We start from the raw sequence: 14,848 nt of genomic DNA, 5'->3' as shown, positions 1-14,848 counted from the left end.
GCCGGCAATGCGAACCAAGCTCCTGCTCCGGTCGTACAGGGACCAGACAGCCCTTGGCAAAGGGCCCCGGACCCCATACTCCTGGAGCACCTCCCACAGGGTGCCGCGAGGGACACGGTCAAATGCCTGAAACACACGTGGACTGGTTGGGCAAACTCCCATGAACCCTCCATCACCCTGAAGAGGGTATAGCGCTGGTCCAGTGTTCCATGGCCAGGACGAATGTGGTTTTCATCCTCGTCTTCGTCCTGGGATCGAACATAAAAATCAGAATTGATCATTAAGACATATAATGTGGCCGTAGTTCTAGTGTTCTTTTCTTAACCATCTTCTTTTGTCTTACTTGATCAGACCTCCCCCACCACAGACCAAAACCCTTGTATGTGCCAGTGACGCGGAACAATGAGAGCACCTTCTGCACCAGGGACCAGTACCTGGCACCCCGTGTGGCCTTCATCACCTGGCTGGTCACCTTCTTCCTGGAGAAGAAGTATGTCAGCAGTGCTGCTGCGGCGCAGAGCGCCAAGAACGGCTCTGAGGTCATTCCCAAGCTCATCCAGGTGAGCTGGAAAATACCCTTCTGTTGATTTCTCTTATTGAAGAGGCAGACCCGTCATTAGTGTATTTTTGCAGCAAAACCCCTGAATACTTGTAACAGTGTATGACATCTGGACACAAAGTGCTATATTTTTAAGCAAATATCCACACACATGGACTGTATTCATACGCGTGTGTTATTTCAGCAAGCCTGTTTATATCGATATCTGTAGCAGAGACACCTCTGTATAATGTGGTACAGTTGAACAGCACCACAAACTGCAGCCTCCAAAATGGTCATATAGTTGAATCAGGACTTCTCTAAAACAGTTTCAACACAAACAACCTTCATGAAAGGAGGATTTAATTGACTGTTGCGTTTTCCTGCATTAGTTGTAAATAGGTGTACCTAGTAAAGTGGCAACTGAGTGTATATACGATGCTGTAGTTTCCTGGGAATGAAAAGAGTGAAATGCACAATGAATAATAATAATAATATTACACAGAGGTGGGAGTCATTTCACTATAATGACCAATACAGAAGCTCATTCCCCATACAATGACCATAAACCACAAATAACTGATCAGAGGAATGCCTTGTTGGTGAGCCCCAAGTGACTTGTTATTTGACTGTGAATAGGCAGCCCTGCAGCATACTAAGGGGCTCTCATTTTTCATGATGTCTCTATTGTGGCCAGACTGTCACTGCAGGCAGTAGCAGCCAGGAGAAGGAGAAGGATAAGACATCAGATGGGGATGCAAACGGGCTAACGGGGGAGCCTGAGAAGAACCACTCCAACAGCAGCACACTGTCAGATCGACGACCCAGCGATTCCAGTTTGTGTAGCATTGAGGAGGAGCATCGCTATGTCTATGACATGGTGCACGCCATCCTGCTTTCCACCAGGGATAATGTGAACTTTGTAAATGAGGTCTTCCACCAGGTACAGTGGCTCAGCAAGCAATATTTCTTTGTTTAAACATTAATTACAGGTAGGCACTATATATAGCTTTCTTATGGTTTATGATGTTGGCTACAGTGATAACATGTACTTTGTCGCCCTCTGCTGACCATTTGATAACATAACTTGAATGTCCTTCCTACAAATGACCACCCTTTAAAACTATTCAGAACACTGAATCAGTTCAAATTGAAAGACCACGTTCTGCCTCCTAAGGCTTTTCTGCTGCCATCCTGTGAGGCGTCAGCAACCAGGAAGGTTATCAAAGTGTACAGGAAGTGGATCCTGCAGGAGAAGCCCAACTTCATGACAGAGCCTGACAAAACTGCTCAGGAAGATGAAATAGATGACGGCTCGGAACAGATACTTAGAACAGAGACAAACAGCATGCACACACAGGTAAAAGCTGTGGTAGTGTTGTTAAGACATTTTTACAGGCTTTTATGCCCTTGTTTTGATAACATCTTAATAATAATGTATAATTAAAAATAAGTTAAAGAAACTACTATTTAACATAGTAACTCATCTTAAATCTACTGAGCACTTGACTGGCCTGCCTTGTCTTCTACAAGATGTTAGAGAGTCATGGTCACAAGCGCTCATCCAGCTGGGGGAGGACCTACTCATTCAGCAGCGCCATAAATCGAGGCTTTCTCACCGAAGAGGAGAACAGGGATGTCAAAGCTGGTGTCCAGCCCACACTACAGGTCTGCATGTTCAGAGAGATGTGTTATTTAACCTGAGATCACAGCAGGAAGTGATTAGAGTTTGTACTTCTTAGCTGTATGCACTTTGTCTGGTATTACTTTGTATCATATTTTTTGTTTATTCTTACTGTGTCTTCATGCATATGTGTATAGGTGTTTCTGACCAATTCATCCAACGTGTTTCTGTTGGAACCATGCCAAGATGTACCTAAGCTCTTGGAGAACCAGGTTGAGGTGTGCAAAGGTGTTCTTAGCATCTACCGGCACATGATCATGGAGCACACAATGAATACACAGACGTGGTCAGTGAGATATTCACATATACTGTACATACAGGTTTTTGTGAGTCATTCCTTCATGACTTCATGAAATGTCATTTGATGTGGTTTTTCTGTTTGTGTTCTCCAGGGAGCAGTTGCTGCAGGTACTGCTGAGGATCACTGAAGCAGTCATGAAGAGGCCACAGGAAAACCAAAGAAAAGACAGTTTTGCTGAAAGTTTAGCATCTTTACTCTTTAGGGTATGTCTGCATTTGCTTAAATTTTACATTACCTGGTACACAGGTTATTTTAATCACTTCAAAACAGAGGAGGGAATGAGTGTGTATATGTTATCACCTAGTCTCAGTACTGTGTTGCTTATAGTGCAGTGTAATTACAAAACGTTTTTTTTATGTGCAACCGCTAACATTTGTTGCTCCTGTTTTCCGCATGACCTGTATGTGTGTGTGGACAGAAACTCAAGAACGTGCTAAACCAGATTAGATGACAGTGAGAGATTCATGTCACATCTAATCTGGGGCTGCAGTTTCTTGCTTCTGTCGGTGCTAATCCATCTCTCGTCATTTCGTCTCGCATTCAGACCATCATTGTGGCGTGGGTGCGAGCCAACCTGTCCGTATTTATCTCCCGGGAGCTATGGGATGAGCTGCTGGCAGTGCTGTCCTCTCTCACCTGCTGGGAGGAGCTGGTGACGGAGTGGGCCAGCATCATGGACTCACTCACGGCTGTGCTGGCACGCACCGTTTATGGCCTGGACATGGCCAACCTGCCTCTGGACAAGCTCAGTGAACAGAAAGAGAAAAAACAGAGAGGACGTGGTGAGGGGGAGAGATGGGGGAATGGGAAACTTGAGAAAAAGATTTGAAAATGAAAACTGAAAAGATTATACTTGGATAACTACATTGACAAAAAAAAAAAAACTACACGAGAGTCTAAAAGTGGGAATAATACCTTTTTAATGACTCTGTATCTTCTATATTGAACATTAGGGTTTTAAACGGAAGCACTGGAGTTTTTCAAAATAACATATTTTGAAGCATTTCAGTGTCTAAGTTGACATCATTTGCACTGAAACTCACTTGTGTGAATTTTGCTCCGTAATACACATGTATAACAAATTTTCTGAAATGATGGTGACCAGTTAACACATTTATCATGACCCACTGCTCAAATGGATGTGGCCCATTAAACCACAGTTTAATGTTGAAAATTAGTGACTGAATTCATTGTTAATCAACAGAACTTTAAAAAAAAAAAGACAGACTCAGTCAATTAAACCAGTATCAAATTGTTAAAGAAGGAATACTGAACATTTCTAGCTTTCCAAGTGCAAAGTGTGTCTTTGTAAATTGAATACTTTTGTTTTTAGACTGTTGGCTCAACACGACAGCTGTAACATAAGCTGCCCAGCTCCTGTCTGTTGTTCTTTTTTATACTAAGCCTGCTGGTTGCAAAAACAAACTCTCAAATTCTACCCGCTAGTGCTTTAAGTGTGTTCTTGTGTTCAGATCCAAACCACAATGCATGTGTTAGGAAATGGACAATCAGACTTTAATCTTGACAGTCACTAAAGCCATCTGTGGCATTTTAAACAAAGGGCACATGAAAGCATCTAAACTCTGTATTGTTTAAAGCCACAGAGAACTCTCCTGCATGCCAGTGTGTTGTGATGGTGCTAAATCCAAATATAAAGCTGATTATAAAAAAAAGTACACTGTCACTTCAGTACTCAGTAGGTGATCTTCTTTGTATGTCAGGAGTAATCCAGGACTCCCAGAAGGCAGCAGCAGTGGCTCGCTCCTTCTCACTGAGCTGGAGGAACCAGGGGGAGCAGGGCGGTTCAGGAGTTCAGGAGCCCATGAGGATTCGCTCTGCCACTACATCAGGAGCACCTGGGGTAGAGAAGGCCCGAAACAACGTCCGACAGAAGGCCTCTGGTAAGCACTTGTAATGCCAGTGATAGCAGTATTGTTGTGTTAGCTGTATATTACTAATTAATCAAAGCAGACCAAAATTAATTACAAAGGGATGAACCTCCACATGGATATCCTTTTTTTTTTTTATATCCATGCTGTATTAATCTCCTGGCTTTGTGTGGGTCAACAGCACAACGCTGATAAGCTTCTGGAACAGAATGTCACACCATGGGCTTTGTCAAATACATTTATTGAGTGTGAAAGCCTCTAGACAGGTGCACTAGTGCAGGTGCCGTTGAAAAGCCTAACACCAAGACAAAGAGGCCAGCAGATGGCCCCCATTGTTCCCCTCACATGTCACCGGCCAGTGTCAGCGTGTTTCCATGTCAGCTCGATTGCAGTCATACAACACAATCCCCCCGATGGCATGTCAAAGACCAGCTTTGGACACTTATTGTCATTAGCTCAATTTAAACACAGCAAACACACCTTATCTGATGGGACTGTGGCAGGTTAATTATAAACTGAGCTGGAAGGCAGTAGAGTAGCAACTAGCAGCAGTGCCTGCTTGTCTTAATTTGGCTAGACAAAATCCTAATGTGGAGGATGAAAGACAGACGCGGTTCCTTTTCATTCCCCGGCCTTCCGCCTCCCCAGTTACCACCAATGTACTAAAAAGAACAAGTTTGTTGAGCTGTTTATGTATTTTTGTATGCTTATATATATATTTTTAGTTTATGCTTCTGTTCTGTTAGTCAGTTTATTTGTATCTGCATGCAAGCAAAGATGGACATTAAACACTACCGCTTCAAATTCCCTTCCCTTTCTTTGGCCTAATTGGATTTCTCCCACACAGATTTTCAAAGGGCCAGCAGCAATCCTCCCTGCTCCTCAAGAGAAGGCCCACACATCAATTGCACAGCAGTTTTTGATAGTTTCATTAAGAGTGTAATTAATGCTCTTTAATATGCATAAATGGGAAGCAGTGGTGGGCTGAAGCAGAGATGATGTAGCTCTCTGAACTGAAAGGCATAATTAAAGTGTGCTGAAAACAGAAAATAGAGCTGTCCTTTTTCATTGGTCTCTTTGAGATTAAGCCTGAAATGCTATCCAGACACAATAGCAATGCCTCAACATTGATGACTAGCAAAACTTGTACTCAGACACACCCAAATACAAACTAATATCATTCTGAGATCTTGTCTTGATGGTGGAAAAAGACTAGACAACAGCAGACATTTCATTCTTATGCTCATTAAACTTCCACCACTACAGAGACCCAGTTAAACCAGCTCTCATTCTGCCATTGCTGGGATGGTTATTGGGTGTATCTTTATTAATGTTGCCTTAATTGTAAAATCATTAGATCATATTATTTAGATGTAAATAAGGCTAAATGTTGTGGTTATGGTCCATATTGTTTATTGGTGATTTGGTGTCCTAAACACGCAAGTTACTCTTAAGCAAGTAGTACACAACATATTTATCTTAACACTAGGCCTCTGGTAGAACAGCTCCTAGAATTGAAAGCACCACAACACAAACGCCCCCTGGTGGCTGGTTGCATTAATGTCCCAAATCCCGCCGGGAACTCCGCCAGGAACCAAAATTAAAACTCAAATTACAAATCAAATCAGATTTTCCCAGAGCTGATTTCTGTGGGTTTTGGTAGATATCAGGATGATTTGTGTATAAGTGGTAATTTTTCTGGTAAGCTTGTTTTTAATAAGTTATTTGATGATATAAAATGAGGTGTATTTGATTTGATGGCTTTGATTAGCGGTTAAATGCTGTCACTCCACTTCTGGTCACTACGGCGCAGGACCTAATGGCAAAAAAGCAAGATGGCAGCCACCGTATTCATGCTATTTTGGCTTCATTTTTGCATAGTGAAGGGAAGTGGTGACACCATGTCTATTGTGTATATGTCAGTAATGACCAGTAGTTGTTTTACATAAACATATCTTGACATGGATCTCTTAAATAGACACTGAGCAGTACTTTTTTTTTTTCCAAATCTAAAACCATCACTATATACTGTAGTAACATTCTTTACAAAGACATATCTGAGCATGTTTGTATCTGTTATGGGCTTAAGATATTTTATACTCTCAAAATCTATAATCTTAACTAATGTCAGTGTGATGCTGCATCATGCAAAAATACTGAGTATCAGAACATGCAATAAACTTGTACTCCCGTTATGAATTTTCACTGACTTCAAGTTTGGTTTCAATAAGAATTTTTCCTGGTGTAGATCTTTTTTTAGGATTTCTTCAGTCGGCCAATATTTTTCCATAAATGTCTCTCATACACAGCTGTGAACAAATGTTGAACTCTGGTCCTGCAGTGCTTCATTTTCTCTTTGCTCCTGACTGCTGTCTGTTAATGAAAGCACCTTTGTAGCATTCTGTACTCTGCTGTCACTGAATCTTGTCTTCTTCCCTTTACCTCTTCTCTGTCTCACTTTCTTTGTCTTTTCTTTTGCCTCCTCTTTTTCTCCCTGATGGAAGCTAAGCGAAGCCAGTCCATCAGCAACTGTGTTCATCTGTACGAGGCTTTGCCCACTACTAAAAGCGTTCCTATGCTGCTCCATACTGTGAGCTCTTTCTTGCCTGGTATCTCTTCTGGTAACTCTGCTTGCTCTCACAGACTATCAGGTAAAGTGTAAACTGAGAGCTGCATGTGTTTTTCTGTATGTGAGCTCCACCCTGCCTCTGCCATCGATCTGTTACTGTCTGTCATTTGCTACCGGTGTCTGTCGTGACAGCATTTGGAGCAAAGGTTTATGTTTTAACATAATCTAAAACTGTCCTTAATTATTGAAAAATGTAAAAATCTCAAGTGTAGCCTTGCTGTTTTATGCAGGATGTAAGAATAGAGTCTAGAACACAATGAGGTCTACGTCACCACTGCATGTGTGCATGTCTTCTCTGTTCTGCAATGTTCTCATGTACGTTGTGTCTGAAATTTCATAAAATAACAAGACTTATCCCTGTGTGTTTCCGTGTAATGTTTTGTTTGATGGTATTTGGTGTTATGCCTCTTCCTAACTTGTGTTTTGTCGTTTCCTAACTGTCAGATGTGGAGGAGTGTCAGCTGTCTGAATGTGGGGGAGAGGAGGAGCTGGGAGGCGGGGAGAGCCCTCTGCAGCGTAGCAGCAGCACCTCGGACATCACCCAACAACTCTCTGACTCTTTGCCAGGTATATATATATAAAGACAAAATGTATGTGTATTGCCCACGGGTTGTTCATCTGACCTGGACAGATTGTACATATTTGCCTCACATCAGGATTGTGTTTGTATAAGATTTAGCTGAGATGCTGGGAAGTTACAAGGTAGCTAGATGAAATGGAGAAAAAAGTCATTTGTTGAGTTGCCTGCTTATTCATTGCAAGATCATTTAATGCAGTCCAGTAAAATAATCTGGCAAAAAGTCAGTCTTTGATAAACCTGTTATGTTCATTCATTCATTCATCCATTTATTTGTTTGTTTTTAATCACATCAGATGTGATAGGTGTGCTGGCCAGATAGTGATGGTAAAATAGTGTTAGACTGGAGGCTAGAATCTGAGGCAATCCTTTGATGGTTAAAAATTGCAATAATGTACATTTTAAAATATTTCTTGATGTGATATCTGCTGGAGTTTTTTTTTATCTTATTTTGCTTTTTTGGACATGAAATGCAATATTTAATATGGATCTCTGCATCTCTCATTATGGTGACTGGATACAGTTTACCACTGACAGCACAGAGAGGAGCTGGGGAGACCAGGCACTTGGGTTTTAATCCTATGTGGATTCAGATGCATTTGGCTTAGTTTTTTTGAAAGGGACCGAGCTCATTTTGGATACATCTTTAATTGAGTCAGAGATAGCTTTTAAGACAGTTTTTCATCCATAGTTCATGGCCAGATGTTAAAAATCCTTAGCTGTCCAGTTACACTCAAGTACATAAAGGCAACTTATTTGTGGTCTCACTGCCTGTTTCTACTGTCCCATGTTACACTTCAGCCCAGAAGAGAGAGCGTTCCCCTATTTCATGCGGAGCTGAAAGCAGGACGTCTGAAGGGAGGAGAGTGAACAGTGAGACACCAGTGGTGAGAAGAAACACCTTGTACAATAGTATTATATCATGAAATAAGTTTTTCCCAATACAAGTATCTCTTTAATGTGTACTTCTGTGTTCCTAGATTCTCATCCGGCAGAGCAGTAATCCATCTGAGACGGAGTGCACTGCTGAGACGAGCTACACAAGGCCCAAGCTTAGAGAGAAAAGTTAGAGATTAGATCACTAAGTATTTCTTTAAAATGATCATCAGTTTAAATATACTGTATAGTACGTATTCCACATGAAGTATTGTTGTTAATAAGTATAAAAACAAACACTGAGGTATTAAAAAAGCTCACTAATCATTTTCCTTACCCAGCCTGTGCCTTCTGTCTCTCACTTCCCTGTATTAAACAATTTCTTTCCTTTATCATCCTCAATCACCCACCCTACCTAGGTGAAAGTATAAGCAGTGAGACATCCAATGGCTACCTCAACGAAGCTGACGTTACCTGGCAGGCCTTTGATGAGGAGGCTGACACTCAGTCCACACAGTCAGCGCACATGGATGTGATAGCCGACCCCCAGAACCAGGGGAGTCTGCTGCTCAGCCACAACGAGGCTCTAGCAGGTATCGCTGTTGATAAGAACTCTCCTTCAGTACCAACAACAGATTTTTGCTGTACATTTATTTAAGGTGTTAATTTATTTTTATTTCCTGGTATGTGTTTGATAAATATAATGTTATGCACACACCTGTTAGGAACAGTTGATAAGCAGACAGAGAAAATACAATGAAGAGACAACTAAGGGCAGTTACAGGGAAGTGGCTGTTAAAAGGAGATGTTAATCCTGTCTGCACTTTGCCTTTTTTAGCTTTTTGATCAGGTGTTCAGTAGCAAATAAATAATTGTATCAGCTGGAGGAAAAAAAAATCAGGTTTTGGTTCCTCACCCTTGATTGATTTATCAAAGGTGAGTAGAGTGACTTGGTAAAGAAAGTCAACCTGTTTCTATGTGCTGCTGACGGATTGTGTTTTTTTTTCTGAAGGCAGAGTAACGTTTGTTCTGCCATTTGATTTTGACAGATATTTTTAAGATCTGTTAATGATAGTTATCTATATTCACGTGGGAAAATAATGAAAATACTTGCTCAGCTTTAAACCTTTTAGGTTTTAGTTTACCCCTTCCATTACTATTGATGGACAGATTGTCGTTGCTCTTCTGTTCTTCCCATCTTTGTATGTGAACTTCTGTTTGGGTTGTCCCTCACTGTGGTCATCATCAAGTTGTCACTCTTCCTTTGTCCCTATGCTCCCTCCCTCAAATCCAGTTTGATCCCTTTCCCCTTGTTGTTTTTAGGTCCTGCGTGTGCCTTCCCTCCCTACTCAGCACACCCATCCTACCACTACCACCATCCCCAGAACCCCCCCACTTCACCAGCCCTGCTGGTGCACACAGAGTGCCCACAGAACTGCCCTCTGGACGACACCATGCATCAGTCTGTCTTACACATGCCACACCACTTGGGTACTGCTACTTAGTTGCTACTCATCAGACCATAGAGCCCTCATTTACCATTCACTCTCCGTTATATTGCACTATATTTTCAACCTTACCTTTGCTTCCTCAGCTTTTTTTATACTCCCATTTGACATGTCCTAATTTCTGTATATTTTAATTTAAACATTGTGCTGAAAAATCATCTCCCATCTGCTGATCCTTGTCTGTCTTTTCCAGGCCTCTTCTCCCTCCTCATCTGTTCCCCACTAGGTGGCACTGTCTTCCTTTTATCTAATCTGAGTTTATTTTGATGATGCATGTGGCTTGTGCCTATTTCCCCGAAACATTTAAAAAGTATTTCACTGCTTTGTCAGTGGACAAAGATCTTAGTGTTTGGATGCATTTGGGAAATGCACAGTGACTAAAGATTTGGTCAGCAATTGGTCAAACAGAGACGATCCCGCCTTCGGATTAAAAACAAGCCTCATAGTGTAAAATTATTTGAAAGGTGTTCATCATTTGTTGACTGAATCCATGTCCTCAATAAAGTTAAATTGGGTTCAGTTTGTATTAGATACTAACAGCTACACATAGGGTGTTACCAAATAATTAATCATCTGACCCAACCCACCCCAAACTCTCTCTCTCGCTGACCATGCAGACAGCAGCGAGTGTCTTGCTGATGATGTCAGCATCATTGCCGGTGGGACCCTGACTGGTTGGCATGCTGATTCGGCTTTCGTCCTTTGGAGGAGGATATTGGGTATCCTGGGAGATGTCAACAACATTCGCTGCCCCAAAATCCACGCCAGAGTCTTCTCCTATCTCTATGAGCTGTGGCACAAGCTGGCCAAGGTGAGGTGGAGAGGCAAAAAGCACCTGCATATGAGGCACTTAATCTCAAATGAGGAAAAAGTGTATACCCTCTCTAACAGCGAGATCACTGACACATATCTACACAGTGATTTACTGTTAAATGATGATTGATTTTAAGTGGTCCTTGTGTATAAAGCACATTTTGAGTATCTAATTATGATAATAGTGCCCGTTTATTTTAGTTAATATTTCTAAATGATAGCATTTTAAAGCAGATGCCTTTGCTGTTGCACATATGCATACAGTGATTATATATGATGGTTATGTTCACTGGCTGAAATTAAATGTGTGTTTACAGATCCGGGACAACCTTGGGATCAGTGTAGACAACCAGTCTTCTCCTCCCCAGCCAGCCTTCATCCCTCCTCTTCGAATGCTTGCCTCCTGGCTCTTCAGGGTATTAACAGCACATAGGAAGAGCATGCAACACTCAGAAAATACTCATTAATAAAATGCTTCTGAGACATAACCTGATCAGTGTGCTGAAAACAAGGAAGTGAGGGTTACCTTTAATGTGTGTTATAGTTTAGCAGCACATATAGCAAGTCAAATTCCTGTGTATAGTTTGTCTCATTGATGGCCAGCAAAAAAATGTGGTTACACTGAATTTACATTGGTTGCAATTGATTCCTATGGTAAAAACCTTTCTACTGTGGAAAAGTCTGGACAAAATATGACTTTGTGAGCCGCTCCTGCAACATGAGAGACATTAATTATGTCTGTCTTTGATTCCTCATAATACTGAGCTCAGCATGTGTCTCTTCTCTACAGGCCACCATGCTGCCAGAAGAATACAAAGCGGGCAAGTTGCAGGCCTACAAGCTGATCTGTGAGATGATGACCAGGCACCAGGATGTGCTCCCCAACAGTGATTTCTTGGTGCACCTCTACTACATCATGCACAAGGGCTTCACCAGCAGTGACCAGGTAAGGCCAGCAGGTGGCACCTCAGTGAAGTTGCCAATTGTTTTTCTATTCAGCACTAGATGGCACACTACTCAAACTCATGTCATGCACATGCACCGGCCCTGTCTAAAAGCTGGAAAACAATCATTTGTAGTTGCCAATTTGCCATGTACTTTTCCATATGTGATGTGCCATTTTGTTATGACTCAGTGATTCTTATTCACCTGTTGGTTTTTATTGTAGTTCAGGCAAACACTTTACTTAGGTATGTGTATCTAATTATGCCAGTACCCATTACAGATATTTGAGATCAACTGTTAGGAGTGAGGACAGGGGTCATAGAGATGCCCTGTGATTTATGATTGTTGAAGCTTTGTTTTGGAAATTGTCATCCAATCAGTGGTGATGAAGAATGCTACTTGTCATCTTCCCCTTCTTTTAACCACACCCTTGCTTGTATTTAAATCTGGCCTTGTTCCATACCCCATAGACGAAGCTGAGGGGAGATGAATGGAGTCTCCCAAAACAAAGGACAGGCAGGAAAAACTGTGTGTGTGTGTATATGCCCTCCTGGCTGGGTTTCTATTGCGCCTTGGCAGTGCGACAAGCTTATTAGAATGTTTTCCATGTCGTTAAATAATGTTTTGAGCCCCTGCAGCGTATACGTGATTAATTAAGGATTGACGTCTGTCGCGCTCTGTTAGACTGACACGTCAGCCAGGGGCCCATAGTAGGCTGGCCTGCCTGCCTGGGTGTATGACAGTGAGTGAAGGAGCGGGAGGGGAGCCTGGGGAACGTAATGTAGAGTAGAGCAATGAGGGAATCGCACCGAGGGAAGGGGCAACATTCTCCAGCTTTTGTTGTGACTCTGTATATGTCAGGGGGCCAGGGCCAGGCTGGCCACTGAAGCATGCTCAAATTGGCCGGAGAAAAGAGTCCTCACGCCACACAATAGAGGACAGCCGCACGCCTGCTTAGCATAAGAAAGTGGCTCTTACTCACCACCCCTCCTCCTTCCTCTGCCTTCACCCCCCTATCCCCTTCCCACCCAAAAAAGGAAAAAGCATTTTTATATTTCTTTTTTCGATACACAAATTCTTCAGTTTGCTTACATAATTATTAAATTAAATAGCCATCACAATAGACTGGTCAGCAAAATCATCTAATATGATTGTGCATGTGCAATTAGTTAGTTAAACATGCTGTTAGTAATTAGTTTTGGTTGCTACATGCAGTATGTACTGTACATATGTGTCTTAAAATACTCAGCCTATATTTTGGACATTTTCTTTAGGGTACCTGTTTATCAAACAATACAGTCTTTTCCAAACAGCCATATTCTATTGATAGCAAGAAGAATCCAAGTGAATCTTCGGCAGTAAAATCAATGAAACCTAGAGGAAGTGACGGCTTCTTTGTCAGGATTCTTCTAGCTGACACAGTCCTGACTGTCACTCTGTAGTCACTGGCCTCACAAAGACACGGCCATAGCACAATAGCAGTAATCTGTCTGATAGGTGCACTGCCTGGATACAATAGTCAACAAGCGTTCACTAGGTTGTGAAGTGTGCACAAATGTAGCTTTCTGAGCCTTGTATATACATTTAATTTTGCTAAGACTAACATGAGCAAAGCTAACTCTGTTTTAACTTTTCATCGCTGCAAAAAGGGAGGTATTTTATAATGTGTTTACTGCCACAGTGGAACGTGTTGATTAAATATCTCAACCAATCCCATCCTAGCATCCTGTGAAGGAAAAGCCCCTCATATTAATGCTGATGATAGTGGCCTTTTTTTTAAAAAAACATTTTCATTTACATTAACATTCCTTGACAACCAGCTTCACAGTTTTCTAGTAAAAAATAACATCTCGAGAACATAAATATGAAACTAAAGTTACTGTTATTGCAAGAATTAAGAGAAATAAAACATCGCTTAAATTAACCTCTAATTTGTACCTGTACACTCACATAATCAAATTTTCACAAAAGGCTCAAAAATTGGTCCACTTGTTAAATGACCCGAGTTATGAAAACAGCATCCAGGTTTTTGATGTGACCGATGATCAGTAGCTAGGTATTTCATTTTGTAAGTTTGCAGTCATGTTTTTCCATTCTAAATACTTGTCTGTCTTTCCAGCAAAGAGTAATAATTTTTTTTGCAATTAACAAAGTTCATAGTATGTATACTGTGTTAGTGTCAGGAACCTCTAATTACAACAGGAAATCTGTCCCATGCTAAATTAGAAGTGTCCATGTTTAGTAAATGAGACAAAAATGTTGGTAACATTAAGGGTACATTAATTAACCGTACTTAATGCAGTAATAAGCATTAACTAATAGGTAACTAATGCATTTATTAATCATGTACTAATGTTTTTCATGTTAATTAAAGTATTACCTCATACATTATTTAATAGTGTTTAACGACACTGCTAACATTTGTTGATGCAGTAATAAGCATTAACTAAACGTTAAATAATACAATAATAAGCATTGCATTTAACAACTTAAATGTCTCTTGGTAATACCGGTACTAGTAAATTGTCAATAAAGATATTAACATTTATTTCATGAAGGTCACAGCTTAGCAGTTTCATTAGGAGAAGGCTGTTTTAATGTTCATTTAAGAGTAATAATTGTCCACTTACTTGTCCATCCTCCAACCAACAAATTCACTTTGTCTGTCCTAGCTCCACCTTCATCTGAGATGGTAGCTTCCAGCTTCTGATTGACTGTATACACATGATCCAGGTATTCTGCATTGGATAGGGCATGGATCGTTGGAAAGCATGCACAGCGGTAGCTCTTGAAGACCTGACCTTCCCATCCCTGTTGTATACTGTAAGCATTACTTACTCGTAATTACGCATTTATTAATGCTCTTTAAAAATGTATCACAGTGGTGAATAACCATTACTTAACCTTAATTAACCATTTGTTAATGCTCTTTGTGACGCTTATTGTAAAGTGGGAACCATATATACATGAACTAACACTTCGTAAATGTATCACAGTAGTGAAAAACCATTACTTAACCTTAATTAACCATTTGTTAATGCTCTTTGTGACGCTTATTGTAAAGTGGGAACCATATATGCATGAACTA

The 14,848-nt window shown here is 41.0% G+C and overlaps 1 protein-coding gene across 5 annotated transcripts in view; it reads left to right on the top strand.

Annotated features, from left to right (window-relative positions):
- Nucleotides 1-14,848, top strand: part of ralgapa2 (Ral GTPase activating protein catalytic subunit alpha 2) — a 101,933-nt gene that overhangs the window by 30,947 nt on the left and 56,138 nt on the right. For 3 of the 5 annotated variants that reach the window (XM_020608553.1, XM_020608552.1, XM_020608555.1), the window contains exons 9-25: nucleotides 352-560; nucleotides 1,236-1,481; nucleotides 1,716-1,898; nucleotides 2,072-2,206; nucleotides 2,360-2,508; nucleotides 2,615-2,726; nucleotides 3,068-3,305; nucleotides 4,245-4,424; nucleotides 6,917-7,063; nucleotides 7,486-7,608; nucleotides 8,420-8,505; nucleotides 8,599-8,683; nucleotides 8,914-9,087; nucleotides 9,818-9,985; nucleotides 10,620-10,813; nucleotides 11,133-11,231; nucleotides 11,606-11,761. In XM_020608553.1, coding sequence (XP_020464209.1) covers nucleotides 352-560; nucleotides 1,236-1,481; nucleotides 1,716-1,898; nucleotides 2,072-2,206; nucleotides 2,360-2,508; nucleotides 2,615-2,726; nucleotides 3,068-3,305; nucleotides 4,245-4,424; nucleotides 6,917-7,063; nucleotides 7,486-7,608; nucleotides 8,420-8,505; nucleotides 8,599-8,683; nucleotides 8,914-9,087; nucleotides 9,818-9,985; nucleotides 10,620-10,813; nucleotides 11,133-11,231; nucleotides 11,606-11,761 — 2,684 coding nt within the window. The remainder of the gene's footprint in view (nucleotides 1-351; nucleotides 561-1,235; nucleotides 1,482-1,715; nucleotides 1,899-2,071; nucleotides 2,207-2,359; nucleotides 2,509-2,614; nucleotides 2,727-3,067; nucleotides 3,306-4,244; nucleotides 4,425-6,916; nucleotides 7,064-7,485; nucleotides 7,609-8,419; nucleotides 8,506-8,598; nucleotides 8,684-8,913; nucleotides 9,088-9,817; nucleotides 9,986-10,619; nucleotides 10,814-11,132; nucleotides 11,232-11,605; nucleotides 11,762-14,848) is intronic. The other 2 variants (XM_020608554.1, XM_020608558.1) reach the window with 2 other exon arrangements.

Source organism: Monopterus albus, unplaced genomic scaffold, assembly GCF_001952655.1.
Source record: "Monopterus albus unplaced genomic scaffold, M_albus_1.0 scaffold94.1, whole genome shotgun sequence".
Lineage (NCBI taxonomy): Eukaryota > Metazoa > Chordata > Actinopteri > Synbranchiformes > Synbranchidae > Monopterus > Monopterus albus.
Note: the sequence above shows the minus strand (reverse complement) of the source record. Positions and strands in the feature narration are given on the sequence as shown.